At 38.5% G+C, this 15319-nt stretch overlaps 1 protein-coding gene across 8 annotated transcripts in view; it reads right to left on the bottom strand.

Moving 5' to 3' along the window:
- Positions 1-15319, bottom strand: part of LRRC36 (leucine rich repeat containing 36) — a 57963-nt gene that overhangs the window by 15059 nt on the left and 27585 nt on the right. For all 8 annotated transcript variants that reach the window (XM_019455622.2, XM_019455615.2, XM_019455617.2 and 5 more), the window contains exons 6-11: positions 14740-14867; positions 12720-12765; positions 8579-9019; positions 6524-6813; positions 1644-1809; positions 335-480 (exon numbers count right to left, since the gene is read on the bottom strand). In XM_019455622.2, coding sequence (XP_019311167.2) covers positions 335-480; positions 1644-1809; positions 6524-6813; positions 8579-9019; positions 12720-12765; positions 14740-14867 — 1217 coding nt within the window. The remainder of the gene's footprint in view (positions 1-334; positions 481-1643; positions 1810-6523; positions 6814-8578; positions 9020-12719; positions 12766-14739; positions 14868-15319) is intronic.

Below are 15319 nucleotides of genomic sequence, written 5' to 3'. Positions count from 1 at the left end.
TATCTTCCCTCATTAGAATTAAACCATAATCTTCCAAAGTATGAACCTAAGTATTTTCATTCTAGGGTCATTTTTCCCCCTTTTTCCAAGTCTTTCTTTAGAATTTTTAGAATAGGGCTAGAGTAGGGAGTTATCCCTGCAGAACTTCCAAGTTGTCCCTATGCTGGCAAAAAGTTTTGTGTTCCTGATTTTCCCAGACTGACTTCTCTGTATTTTGGTTCAGGAACATCTAGGTCCATGGTGATGACCTTTATGGCACAAAGCTGCTCTAGTCTTGTTGCTCTGTTCTCTTCTAGTAAAGGAAGAGTAGGAAAGGAAGATGAGTGAGGCGTACCATGTCATTAGGGACCACCTGCCCAGCCTCCTTCAGTTCCATCTCTCTGCTGTGGAAGGTTTTTGATGTGTCTTCAGGATGCGAGTGACACCACTGCTGGGAAGGAGCAGGGACTACCAAAGTCAGAAGTAAATCTCGGGCAGGACCTGCCAAAAATTCAGGTTGGGCACACGGGCCAATCTTAAAAACTAAAGCACAGAATTCCTAATCAATAACTACAAGCTCTGTAGGACAAACACAGTAATCTAATATTTCCTTTTGATAAGAATTTAGGGGCGCCTGGGTGGCTCAGTCGGTTAAACGTCCGACTCTTGATTTTGGCTCAGTCATGATCTCATGGTTCATGGAATTGAGCCCCGCATCAGGCTCTGTGCTGACAGCATGGAGCCTGCTTGGGATTCTCTCCCCCACCCCCAGCCCTCCCCTGATTGTGCTCTCTCTCTCTCTCTCAAAATAAATAAACTTAAAAAAATTAAAAAATATAATTTAGTAAGTGGCTGTAAGAGGTGTTTCATAATGGATAAGAAATTCTATCCCATGTCCTCTGTGGAGAAACAATAGAAGACCCTCATGAGTAGACCCTCAATACCCTCTGCTATTCTCTAGTCAATGATGAGTGGCTCCTGAGGATAATTTCCTACAAAATGAGAGCAAAGAGCCAATGTGGGAAGGAAAGTAACTTTTTTCCTATATGTCCCTTTAGACATTTAAATTAGAAAAATTAAGCCCAAACAACTTTAAAGTTTCTACTTTTTCCTAAATGTTTACCACCAACAAAAGCTCCTTGAACTTTTCTTCCATTAAGCAACAAATAAACACTTGGGGCACCATTTGCAGAATGACTTTTTCCCCCAAGTTCCTAAAAAAGAAGCCCTGGAAAGAGTCCAAGTCCTTTACTCATTCAAATTTTTCAAATCATAACATTTCAACAGGCATCTCAGAATTCTGATGATCAAACCCAATTTTTGTTGTATTCACTGTCCCAAGGATCATAAAATCCTTTTGTAATCATTAACACTACCATGCTGTTTTACATCTTGTTGCTCTACATATTACCCAGAGATTACCAAAAAAGTCACAGAAGGGACAAAACAATTAGTACATGAGGGAAGAGTGTTGATAAAACCAACAGGGAAGATTATGAGAAAAAATACAGATTTGTCAATTACCATGCCACTGAGAAATTTTAGTAAGGGCTCATGAGAACAATTTTCCTTGCAACTTAAGGGGGCTTGGTGGCTTTTGTAGGAACATAGAGAGGAACCAAGGTCTGAGTTCTTCTCCAGAAGCTGAAAATGCATTCACTTACCAAGAAACTTCTTGTTAAGGAGGAGGGAACCAGAGCCATTCCAGTGCTTATCCACAAGCTCCAAGAGCTGTCTGAGGACAGTGGCCACATGGGAAGTTCTGGCAGAAATCAGGGGACTGTGGTTCCCTGGCAAACCATGCAAACTGCCCAGGTCACTAGAGAGAGGCTCAAGAAAAAAAAGAACACACACACACACAACCATTTGTCATTCTTACACAATAAGGGAAGTAAGAATCTGGAATATTTAAAGTGTTAACATTTAAAAAAAGAAAAAAGGAGCCCCTGGGTGGTTCAGTCGTTAAGCGTTTGACTTCAGCTCAGGTCATGATCTCACAGTTTGTGAGTTCAAGCCCTGCTTTGGGCTCTGTGTTGATAGCTCAGAGCCTGGAGCCTGCTTCAGATTCTGTGTCTCCCTCTCTCTCTGCCCCTCCCCCACTTGTGTGCATGTGCACTCTCTCAAAAAATAAACAAACATTAAAAAAATTTTTTTACAAGAAAAGAGATGGGTTCATCTTGGTTTGGATTTGAATAGAATATTATTTATGTCCAAGGCAAATATGGTAGTATATTCAAGGATAATTTAAAAGATAATGGTATATTCAATCATAGTTTTCTGTAGAGAGTTTTAGAAGAAAACTTAAGTCTATGACTCAATATATTACAGTATGTAATATAAAAAGATGAAACTTGCAAAACATTGCAAAAAATTCTTTAATTCATTTTTTAGAGAGACAGAGAAAGTGTGAGTGGGGGAGAGGCAGAGAGAGGGAGAGAGAGAGAATCTCAAGCAGGCTCTGCACTGTCAGTTCAGAGCCCAATATAAGGCTCAAACTCCTGAAACCATGAGATCATGACCTAAGCCAAAACAGAGTCAGATGCTTAACTGACTAAGCCACCCAGGAGCCCCACAAAACATTTTTAAAGTTATTACATACCATAAAATGGGTATTTTTAAAATTGTAACTCATAAGCTTATATTTAGTACGTTAATATATGATAAACTTAAATGTTCTGTAACATTTTATTTATTTTTTGTTCTGTAACATTTTAAATGTTATATGTTAAATGTTATTGTTGGACCCAGTACTTAAGATAAATGTTTAAATGTTTATTTATTTTGAGAGAGAGAGAGTTCATGCCCACACATAGGGATGGGGGAGGGGCAGAGGGAGAGAGAGAGAATCTTAAGCAGCCTCCATGCCCAGCACAGAGCCCAACTGGGGGCTCGACCCCACGAACCCTGAGATCATGACCTGAGGAGTAATCAAGAGTCAGACACTTAACTGACTGAGCCAGATGCCCCAAACATACTTTTATTTAGTGAGATTCTTATCTAGAAAGATGGCTAGATCTGCCCAGTAAAATTCACAATTATTTTTTTATTCATTCAGATATTTATATTTTTATATTTAAGTTTATTTTTATTTATTTTGAGAGAGCACGCACGTGCAAGTTGGGGAGAGGCAGAGAACAAGGGAGACAGAATTCCAAGCAGGCTTTGCACTGTCAGCACAGAGCCTGATGTGGGGCTTGAACTCACAAACCGTGAGATAATGACCTGAGTCTAAATCAAGAGTCAGATGCTCAACCAACTGAGCCACGCAGGCGCCCCTCTACCAATCTTTTTTGTATGGTCTCATGGATTTCAAGAAAGCTGAAAACAGCCAAGTTATTTCTCAATCATTGGCTCTTCTGATACAAAAAACTATAGATGATAATTAGCTAATGCTGTCATATCTGACAACTGTGAAGCAGAACATATTAATGACCTGAGTCACACACATGGCCTATGGTTAATAGGGAAAGGCCTTACAAATGGGATAAACATTTATTCAACAGATCTGTACTGAGCACTGACCATGTGCACTGAGAGTTCTGTATAAGAACTGTGAACATATTGAAGAGGTAAAGGATGAGGAACTTTAAGAAGTTAACCTGGTTGGGGAGAAAAGTCATAGAAAGTCTAGTTACCCCACAAGGGCACTTTAGAGGAACTTGTCAAAAAGAATATTTACTAACATTGTTTTTTTATGTGTTGGTAATTTTGTGAGTGTATCATGGAAAAATTTGGAAACTTATATATGACTTTACTCATTTTCTTTGACTTATCACAATGTGGTGAGAGTTGGGGATAAATTTTATGAACGTTAGAATAATTTTGTTACTTTTTATGAGTCTTTTAATTTTTTAACTTTTTTTTTTAAGTTTATTTATGGGGCACCTGGGGGGCTCAGTTGGTTAAGCATCTGACTTCAGCTCAGGTCACGATCTCACGGTTCGTGAGTTCAAGCCCCGCACATCAGGCTCTGTGTTAACAGTTCAGAGCCTAGAGCCTGCTTCAGATTCTGTGTCTCCCTCTCTGACCCTCCCCCACTTGCATTCTGTCTCTTTCTCTCTCTCTCAAAATAAATAAACATCAAAACAACTTTTTAAAGTTTATTTATTTTGAGAGAGAGAGAGAGAGAGAGAGGGAGAGAGAGAGAGAGAGGCAGAGAGGAGGGAGAGACAGAATCCGAAGCAGACTCTGTGCTGTCAATGCAGAGCTGGACATGGAGTTTGAACTCACAAATCATGAGATTATGACCTGAGCTGATACCAAGAGTTGGATGCTTAGCCGATTGAGCCACTCAGATGTCCCTAAATCTTTTAATTTTCAACAAATTGTGCCTGTTTTTTTAAATTCAAAAAAAATTTTTTAAATGTTTATTTAGTTTTGAGAGAGAGAGACACAGAGTGTGAGAGGGGGAGGGATAGAGAGAGGGGGAGACACAGAATCCGAAGCAGGCTCTGAGCTGATAGCACAGAGCCCGATGCAGGGTTTGAACCACGAACTGTGAGATCATGACCTGAGCTGAAGTCAGACGGTTAGCAGTCTGCACCACCCAGATGCCCCACCTAATGGCTTTTTTTTTAATTAATTTTTATGTTTGGTCTATGATTCCAAAGTCAGTTGTTCAAAATTTCTAAACCCAAATTCATGTTCGGTTTAATTTTGTGTATCATGCAATTATTTTCTTAACTTTGTAAATGTTCTTTTAAGCAGTTTTCTGACTAATGCCTTTCTAGAAACTGAGGTGTATTTGTTAAAATATTTATATTCAAGCAGCTCTTTCATAGCTTTCCATATAAAGAAAAATAGTATCGGGGCGCCTGGGTGGCTCAGTTGGTTGAGCATCTGACTCTTGATTTCAGCTTAGGTCACAATCTCATGGTTTGTGAATTCAGGCTCCACACTGGGCTGTGTGCTGACAGCACGAAGCCTGCTTGGCATTCTCTTCTCCCTCTCTCTCTGTCCCTCCCCCGCCCTCTCTCAAAATAAACTTTATTAAAAAAAATAGTATCTAAAAGGAAAAGAGAAATGAAAATTTTTAAGATGATCCAGGAAAATGCATTGAGGTTTTAATTCCTCTTTTAAACCTGTAACTTGAAATAGAGGTTTAAAAAAATGTCTTAGATGGTGCTCCTGGGTGGCTCAGTTGGTTAAATGTCTGACTTCAGCTCAGGTCATGACCTCACAGTTTGTGAGTTTGAGCCCCATGTGGGGCTCTGTGCTGACAGCTCAGATCCTGGAGCCTGCTTTGGATTCTGTGTCTCCCTTTCTCTCTGCCCCTCCCCCATTCATGCTCTGTCTCTATCTCTCAAAAATAAAAACATTAAAGAAATTCCTAGAATATGTGTTATTAACATAGCATCCCAAATATCCTAAGTGTTGCTGAACCTTCACCCTAAAAACATTAACACAGTGCTCTTGCCTGGAAAAATAGGCATCAGTGGCTGAAAATGGGAAAAAAGGGACCAAAAAGCCAAGAAAGTACCACAAGACTGCCCCCTTTAGTGCATAAAAATTATAACGACCTCCAAAAAATTTGAAAACTGAATAGTATTTAGAGTAAAAAAACCCAATAACTAAACCAAAACAAAACCTTGTGAACCCATGCCAATGTGCAAAAAAATGTCCAAAAATTGCAAAATACGTAGTAGCTGGTTTTTGTTTTGTTTTGGGTTTTTTGTTTTTTTTTTACTAAATCCTCTGCTTCCTTACAGGGTAGTAAATGATTGAATGACAAATGGTTCATATGACAAAACATCATGGGTTCAAGGGAAGACAGGGCTCTGAAAGTGTGGTTCCTTTAAAGAGAAGAAGGCTTTATGATGGAACTAGGACCTGAAGAAAAATTAATATTCAAACAGATGAGAATGGAAGGCATTCTTCATGGAGGGATGTCAGCAAAAGCAGTGAAAAAACTTAATAAGAACTGAATAGCAATTAAGTTCTATTGTACAACACTATTGTACTATATGTTGGAATGGTTCTTGATTTGTTGTTCATTCTCTGAACCACTCTCAGCTAAAAATCCTTTGGATAATCTAATTCATCTTCTGCTTGCTCCTACTTTGGAAAAAATTGGAATAATTTTAATTTCTAGACAGAAAAGCAGTGCATTCAGAATAAAGGTCTCTAGCAAGTTAGTCACGTGTGGTCAGAGCAAATGTGTAAGCATGGTAAGATTATAAATATCAATGCTACAGAGCTCACTCTTCAGCCAATCCAGAACCCCCAGCAACTTCTGCATTCCCTGCTATGGTAAACTGTCTGCTACTTCTTATTATCAAAGTATGTCCCTACAATATTTATGCTCTGGAAGTAGATTAGGGAATGTCTCACTGTGATGGAAATGAGAAAATGCAGCAGAAGGGGAATAACTTTCCCAAGGGCAGAAGAATGATAGGCTTTGGCCTGGCAGTATTAACCACTGGCCTCCAAAAATCCCTTTGAATTTGTAGTACCCTTGGTCAGAATCACTGCCACCCCCAACAGAACCCCACTGTGGTCTTGGATCTGACGTGTTTCTTGTACAAGCAAACAAACCAATACTTGCCTCGCTGCCAGTAGCATCTTGGAAACCAATCTTTGGATTCAAGGTGGCAAGGAGATTGTCCTTCCGTTTGAATCCTCTCCTTGATGGGCTTAATGACCCCTTGGTCAAACTCTCTCTGTTTTCTGAGGTCACAGTAGGCAATAGCAGTGTCCGTAGAGAGTCTCCCAGGGTGGAGTTGTTTGAGAAAGAACCATGTGCTGGTGTTAAATCACCGAGACTGGTAGATAATTGTTGCTCTACATTGACCAGCAAAGCAGGGTCACTGTTGAAATGGGTTGTGGCATACAGATCTGTGAAGGAAACAGCCTGGGAGATGACCCTGCCTTTTAACATTCTCATGTCTCATTTACAACCTTACCCCGCCTGGAGTCCAATGGTCATAATAACATCTTCCTACGATACACCCTCAACTCTCTGGATCCTTTCTGTTCCAACCCTCCACCTGACAAAACCCCCCTCTGGCTAAATCCAACTGTCCACATACTCTAAGCCTACATGAGGGCAGTAGGCAGTGGCTGGAGAACAACATGCATCTCTTCTCACTGTCTTCACTTCAAGTTGATGACTACTGTCTTGACTGAGCCCTCTACTGCCCAGCTATCCTAATACACTACTCTAGTCAATTTACTGTTCTATTCTCTGAAATGACTATTTCACACCTCTCTTCCCCTCAAACTTTCAACACCTTCTCCTCCTTCCTCATTCTTAGATTCTGACCTCTTTATTTTGCCAAGAAAAACAAGCAATCAAAGAAAACATCTACATGATCCCAACACTAAATCTACCAACTCATCTATATTTGTATTTATAAATTCTCTGCCTTCCTTATGTAATAAAAATTAAACTATCTGTGCTTCTATCTAAGGCCAACTTCTCCACTGGTGGAGTGGATTCTATCTTCATGACTACCTAAGGATTTTTTTCCTTGTAATTGTCCCTTTTCTCTCTTGCATCATTGGTTTTCCCTCTACTGGATAATTTCCATTACAATTTCCTTGATCCCATTCCCCCTCCATCTATAGTTCCCATTCTCTGCAAATCTCCTTGAAAGCATTGTATATATTTTATAACTCTATTGCTTCTCCTTCAATTCTTTCTTGAATTCACCTCAATAAGTCTTTTATTAACTATGTGTCTCTTAAAGCTACTTTCTAATATATTGCCAAATACCATATGTCTCATCGGAGAAGTTTTTCCTGACCATTCTATCTAAAACATCACTTCCTCTTTATTATTATTTATTATTTATTATTATTATTATTTTTCTTCACAGCATTTATCATAACTTGACATATATTTATATGCTAACTTGTTTATCATGTCTTACCCCTTTAGAATGGAAGCTCCATAAAAGTAGGAACTTTTTTTTTATTGTGGCAAAAGATAAATGGAACTTTATTTTTGTTTGTTACTTTATCTGCAGAGCAGCATCATTTGGCACATAGTAGGTATCAATAAATTCTGCTGAATAAATTAATTACCCTGAAACTACCTTTTTCTGAAAAAATAACTCAGAATAGAAGTGACTGTGCCTAGAGAAGACTAACTGCTACTAGAAATACGTTCTGGGATGCTATTTAGCTACAATAACATATAGTTATAGAGCTCATATTTCTATGAATTTTCTTTAATATATCTGTTATGTTAAACTTACATCCTGCAGATTTCTGGAGGTTTCATGGGCTGACACCCCAAAATAAGAATTTAAAAAATCCTAATGCAATTTAAGAAATGTTAATTCCAGGGGCACCTGGATGGCTCAGTTGGTTAAGTGTCCAACTTCGGCTCAGGTCATGATCTCACGGTTTGTGAGTTCGGCTCAGGTCATGATCTCACGGTTTGTGAGTTCAAGCCCCATGTCACGCTCTGTGCTGACAACTCAGAGCCTGGAGTCTGTTTTGGATGCTTTGGATTCTCTGTCTCATTCTCTCTCTGTCCCTCCCCGACTTGTGCTCTGTCTCTGTCTCTCAAAAATAAACAAATGTTATATATAACATTATATATATATATATATATATATATATATATATATAAATTCTGACAGGAAGCTATTACCTGAACTAAGCTTCAAAAGCCTTCCGGTGCTGAAGTCAGGGTTTGACAGAGAAGTCAGTAAGTCTCCACAGGAATGGGATGTGGTGGCCTTCATGTCATTTGAAGGTTTTATGCTATATTCTCGATAGTTCTTGCTTCTCTGAGGCCTTTTGCCAAGACTTCCATGCAGGGATAGATTTTGAGAATAATGACTATCATAATTTTCTAGACCAACATCTGAAGGTAACTGATGGGGATGGATCTGGCTAGAATCACCCACATCCAGGCGTTTACCCACTGAGACATCATGGGTAAGCTGGTAAGTATCAGCCTTTAGTATCAAGTCCTTTTCTGGAGAAGTACCTGAAGACTTTTTGTTCAAAAAAGATAGTCGGTACCCTTCTCTAGCCATCTTCTCTGGGGATCGGACTGTGGACTGATGAGGAGAGTAGCGTCTGAATTCTAACCACCACCAAGGGGAAAAGAAAACACAAAATACAATGAGAATTGTTGGCTCAATTAGGGTACCTCTGTTCACTGGACATACCTCTGTCTACCAGAAAAAGTTCTCAGGAAGAGATGGTTTATAATTTTGATAAGTAGCAGCATAAAGTGATAAAAGGACTTTTACATGGGACAACAATAAAACATGATGGATACTGAGTAAACAGTAAAGAATCTCTAACATTCTGGAGATAAACTTCATGTCACCCTAATCCCCTAGGAATTTCCTCCTAAAGCTGCAGTATCAGAGTTTTCTAAATGCTGCTTTCTATTTTATTTTATTTATTTTAAATAAACTCTACACACAATGTGGGGCTCGAACTCATGACTCCAAGATCAAGAGTCACATTTTCTTCTGACTGAGCCAACTAGGAGCTCCTCTAGATGCTGTTTTCATATAAAAAATTTGGTGCACCCCATATGACAATAGTTGTAATCTTATGTGTTCAGTGTATAGTCAATAGTTGGTAAGTCTATGATTTCATAGACTTCTTGCAATAAAACTAAGCCCATTCCCACCCCCAAACTTCACTCAGAGGTTCTAGGTTCATACACTGGGAACCAGTATTCTAAGCCAATTAAATGGCAGGGAATCCAAAACCTATGAGAATCCCTAACTAGCTACAAAGCATTTCTTTCAGACAGCTGTATGTGTCATCTCTAAAAAGCCTCAGAGTGGAGCAACTAGAAGTCTTTGTGCTCTTAAGTTTTCAGAGTTTCATATGCTTAAAGGTCTTCCTTAGGAAGCAAAAAATACTATCCCTGACTTAGTCATATTAACTTAAAAAAGTGGAACCAAGCACTTTTTATCTGTATAGGACCTATAGAATATCAACGTTTTACCCAGGGCCAGCCTATACAGTGGGGGAAAGGTTGTAGAACAATATTTTTACATTAACAAAAATAATCTAACAACAAGTGATGAGATTAGGTAATTCAGATTGTGCTTCCTGTTGAAGATACTAAAAAAGTGGGATGGTACATGTTCTTAAATGCATCAAAGAGGGAGCACCTGGGTGGCTCAGTCGGTTAAGCATCCGACTCAGGTCGCTCAGGGCATGATCTTGTAGTTTGTGAGTTCTAGCCCTGCATTGGGCTCTGTGCTGACAGCTTGGAGCCTGGAGCCTGTTTCAGATTCTGTATCTCCTCTCTTTCTTCCCCTCCCCACTCACTCTCTCTCTCTCTCAAAAATAAATAAACATTTATAATAAATATAATAAATAAACATCAAAAAGCTTGTTAGCTGGTAAGGAATTTCTAGGCCAAAATCTAGTTGACAGCAAGGACTCACATAGGTAAGTCTAGCACTTAAAGTCACTTTTACCCTCAGAAGTTTTAGGGTGACAGGGACGGAAGTAAAGTTCAGCATCCATCCAAAGTGAGGAGTATGACAAACCATTCCTCTCCCCTACCCTCCCCACATACATATGAAGATGGAACCCCAAGCAGGATGCAACCTTCAGAGTAAAGGTAAACTGGAAATAAGCCAGTCCTTGTATTGACAGGTAATCCAGGTTTGCATCACCTGAGTGGGTCCAGGGAACCTCAAGCTTTGAGCTTGGATTAAAGTGATCCCAGAATGAGAGTGTTCCTGGTACCTGGTAGAAGCAAATGAAAATCTGATCTGGAAAAGATACCTTTATGTAAGACTTTAAATGATTCCTACAAATAGTTTTTCAAATATATAGCAAATAACCAAAGCAAAGGAACAAAAAAGGAAATAAGACAACACAAGTATGAGGAAAAAACAAAATGACAACAACTTCAGATATTAGAATTAACATCCAGTGTATGCAACAGCTATGTTTACTATGTTTAAAGAAATATTAAAAAAGCTTTAAATTTTCTGTTTATACAAACTGACCCAGAAGACTTGGAAAAAGAAACAAAACTTATAGAACTAAAAAATAAAACTATTGAAATTAAGAACTCAGCAAGCAAGCAGATTAGACACAACTGAAGACAAGGTTAGTGAACTTAAGATGGATCAGAAGGAATTATCCAAAGTGCAGATCAGACCAAAGAAAAACAAAAACCAAAGATGAAAAATACAAAAGAATAAGAGACAAAGAGGACAAAGTAAAGATCTCTAACATATATTTATTTAATCAAAATTCCCAAAAGGACAGAAAGAAAGGACAGGACATAAGGATACAAACAACATTTGAAGCACTTTCCAGAATTATTGAGACACAATTCACAGATTCAAGTGTAATAACCACCAAACAGAATAAATAAAAAGAAATCCACATATCATACTGAAACTGAAGAAAACCAAAGACAATTGGAAAATCTTAAAAGCAGCCAGAGAAAAAAAGACAATATCCTTGCAGGAATGACAGACCTCCAGCTGACTTCTCAAAAGCAAAAACAAAAGAATACAGTGGAATAACTTCAATTTTCAGAAAGAAATAACTGCCAACTTAGAAACTTATAACCGGCCAAAATACTTTTTAAGAATAATGGTAATGGGGGTGACTGGGTGACTCAGTTGGTTAAGCATCTGACTCTTAATTTCTGCTCACGTCATGATCTCACAGTTGTGAGATCCAGCCCCACGTTGGGCTCTATGCTGGGCATGGAGCCTGCTTAACATTCTCTCTCTCCCTCTCCCTCACCCTCTCCCCCACTCACACTCTCACTTTCTCTCTCTCAAAAAAAAAAAAAAAAAAAAAAAGAATAATGGTGAAAGAGAGGCATTTTCATACAAACAAAAACTAAAAGAATTCAACACAGTAAACCCACACTAAAGGAAATTCTAAAAGATGTACTATAAGCTAGAGAAAAATGATCTCAAAAGGGAAATCTAGGATGAAAAAAAGAAATAAACAAAGTGGTAAATACGAAGATAAATCTAAATGAGCACTGGCTGTATAAAAACTATTTCATATGGGTTTAGAAAGTATAGAGAATTAAAATCTATAATAATAATACATAAATTGGGAGGGAGTAAAAGAAGTAAAGTACTTTAAGTTCTTTAAATTATCCAAGAGAAAAGTTAAGGTATTGATTAATTATTTTGTAATTTTTTATGTTTATTTTTGAGAGAGAGAGAGAGAGAGAGAGAGAGAGAGAGAGAGAGCAGAGTGCAAGGGGGGAGGGGCAGAGAAAGAGGGAGACACAGAAGCTGCAGCAGGCTCCACACTGTCAACACAGAGCCCAATGAGGGGCTCAAATTCACGAACCGGGAGATCATGGCCTGAACCAAAGTCAGATGCTTAACCAACTGAGCCGCCCAGGCAGCCTAAGGTATTGATTAATTTTTTAATTATAATAGTGAAGGGCACATATTATAGTTTAGGGAATAATAGTAAAAATATTGAAACAGTATATAACTTATAAACCAGTAGGTGGGAAAAAATGGATGAATAAAAACATAATAAATCCAAAAGAGGACAAGAAAGATAAGAAAAAGTAAAAAGAAACAGTCAGCCAGTACAAAAAATCAAGAACAAAGGAAGTCAGAATATCCACTCTTCAACCAGTAAGGCCTTACAGGTCACTAAGCTTCCAGGGCAGCCCCCTACAAAAGCAGAAAAGAGTTAGTTGACCCTGTAGGGCCCTAGGGCTGAGACACCTCCATCTTCTCCCAAATCTCATAACATCTGGATTTCTCTGATTAGTGTGGAGAAAAATACTCCCTGCACAAAATATTTACCATCTTCTTGGTGATTGTCACTTGGGACCTCCCTTCTTGCCACTTCCTGCAATGAAAAAAAAAGTTTGAATGTTTAGGAAAAGGCAGTCAATGGGCATCCAAACATGAGCTTACTAGATAGACCAGGGGTTCAGAATACTTTCCTATTAGTAACCAAGTCTATCCTTACAACCTAGGGAAACAGACCTTCAAGCAAAGGTCCTAGTTTAAGCCTGTTTAAAATTTTTTTTTAATGTTTATTTATTTCTGAGAGACAGCACAAGCAGGGGAGGAGCAGAAAGAGGGAGACACAGAATCTGAAACAGGCTGCAGGCTCTGAGTTGTCAGTGCAGAGCCTGACGTGGGGCTTGAACCCATGAACCATGAGATCATGACCTGAGCTGAAGTCAGACACTTAACTGACTAGCCACCCAGGTGCCTCTTAAGCCTATTTTTAAATAGCCACAATCCAAAAAGATTCTAGAGCTGCTTTGGAGTAGGTAAGGAGACTCTCTGAAAAGACAAAATAGCCTCAGTTGGTAAAAGACATACCAGTGAAATACTGTATTTTTTCTGCTTTAAATAGCTCAGCATAGAAGTTAGATGGTTCACATTTTCCAACTTTATTTTTTCTGTTTAAAGAACTCTTGTATTTATTTTACCTTCTGATAAAGCTGAGCATCAACTACAGGTGTTACTGAGAGTTTTAAGAGATTGAAAATTAATTTAGGGCATAATTAAAGCAAGGATTAATACAAAAGAGAAAGCCATCTAGGGTTTGCTTTTTTAAATATCATCTTCAAGTTTTCAGTTTGGTAGTTATAGAGAAGAAGAAATCCTACTTATTTCTTAAACTAAAAGAATATATAGCAAGCTATTTAATTTCCTTTTTGTCTGTCACTTCCAGTAGTTTCAATGAAATTGTGTTTTTTAATTTAAAAAGTGTTATTTAATTTTAACTGTATATTATTCTTTGTCTCCATTTCCTTTATTATTTTTTAATTTTATTTATTTATTTATTTTGGGAGAGAGAGAGAGCAGGGGAGGGGCAGAGAGAGAGAGAGAGAGAGAGAGAGAACCTTAAGCAGGCTCTGTGCCCAGCACAGAGCTGGACATGGGACTTGATCTCATGATCATGAGATCATGACCTGAGCCTAAATCAAGAATTGGATGCTTAACTGACTGAGCCACCCAGGCGCCCCATACTCACTCATATAAATGAGGCTTATATAATGGTTGTATTCCCCTAACCAATTTTTTTCACTAAAAGCTCATTAATTTTTGCCTCATCTTGCATAAATAATCTCTACCTCTCCATTGTCCACAACTTCTATGCCACCTTTATTTACCCCTAACTTTTCTTCTTTTATGTTCCAATGAACAGGCAGCTTTGGGAAAGCTACCCTTGAGATGTTAAGATTCAGTAATGAAAAGTCAGAGGTAGAAAATTTAAGGAAGTAAGGTAACAGGAGATGGAGACATTGGATAGAGAAGAGAAATTTTATGTTTATTTTCTTTATTTTGAGAGAGAGAAACAAGTGGGGGAGGAACAGAGAGAGAGGGAGAAAGCTAATCCCAAGCAGCATGGAGCTGGATGTGGGGCTCAAACCCACAAACTGCAAGGTCATGGCCTAAGCCAAAATCAAGAGTCCCATGCTTAACTGACTGAGCTACGCAGGTGCACTGAGAAGAGAAATTTTAAAACTGGCCAAAACATCTGTTTGAGAGCCAAAATACTTGGCATAAAATGTGCTAAAAGTTGTATACATAAATATACTACATTTGATAACAAATTAGTAGGGGAGAGGGAAAAGGGAGATTGAAATTAATGGAGAAAGTCCTCTGTATTGTCTGTTCTTTCCTTTAATTTTATTTATTTATTTATTTACTTACTTACTTTTTTGCCCCTTTTTCCTTTTAAAGGGTCTAAAATGCCTTTATCAAACAAATGCTCTTAGACCTTCATAGACAGAGAGTCCAATGAATTATTGGTATTAATCATTGAGTAGTCAATAAATCAGCAGTAAAGTGAACACATTACCTGTGTCCCCAGTGAGTAAGTGTCCAATTTCTGATCTGCTATACCATTGTCCTGGGTTGCAGAAGTACTCGTGAGAGAATCCTTTATTTCCCGGTTGGGGAAGGGAATAAAAAGTCCTTTGTTTGAGTCTGTGTTAAAAGAAAAGGCATACAATGAAGCACTGACCAGATTTCAAAGGCAATATGCCTTATGGAAAGATACTACTGGAAGGCAAGTCACAAGATTGAGAGCTAGTTCTGGTGCCACCACCTGGAAACCATGTAAACTTGGGCAAACTGCTTAACCTCTCTGATTTTCTCCATTGTAAAACAGTGATGATAAAATCTAGACTACCTATCTCTTAGGGTTGAGGTAAGGTTAAAACAAAGTAATGGGGTATGTCAAGTTGGCTCAGTTGGTGGAACATGGAGTGTGCAACTCTTGATCGTGGGGTTGTGAGTTCGAGCCCCACACTGGGTGTAGAGATTACTTAAAAATAAATCTTAAAAACAAATAAACAAAACTATATACTAGTCCTAGCCACCCTAGAAACTGTTATCAAAAAGAGCCAGTTGGGGGGCGCCTGGGTGGCTCAGTTGGC

This window comes from Panthera pardus, unplaced genomic scaffold (assembly GCF_024362965.1).
Source record: "Panthera pardus isolate Hobbes unplaced genomic scaffold, ASM2436296v1 HiC_scaffold_19, whole genome shotgun sequence".
Classification (NCBI taxonomy): Eukaryota; Metazoa; Chordata; class Mammalia; order Carnivora; family Felidae; genus Panthera; species Panthera pardus.
This window is presented reverse-complemented; position numbering and strand designations above follow the sequence as displayed.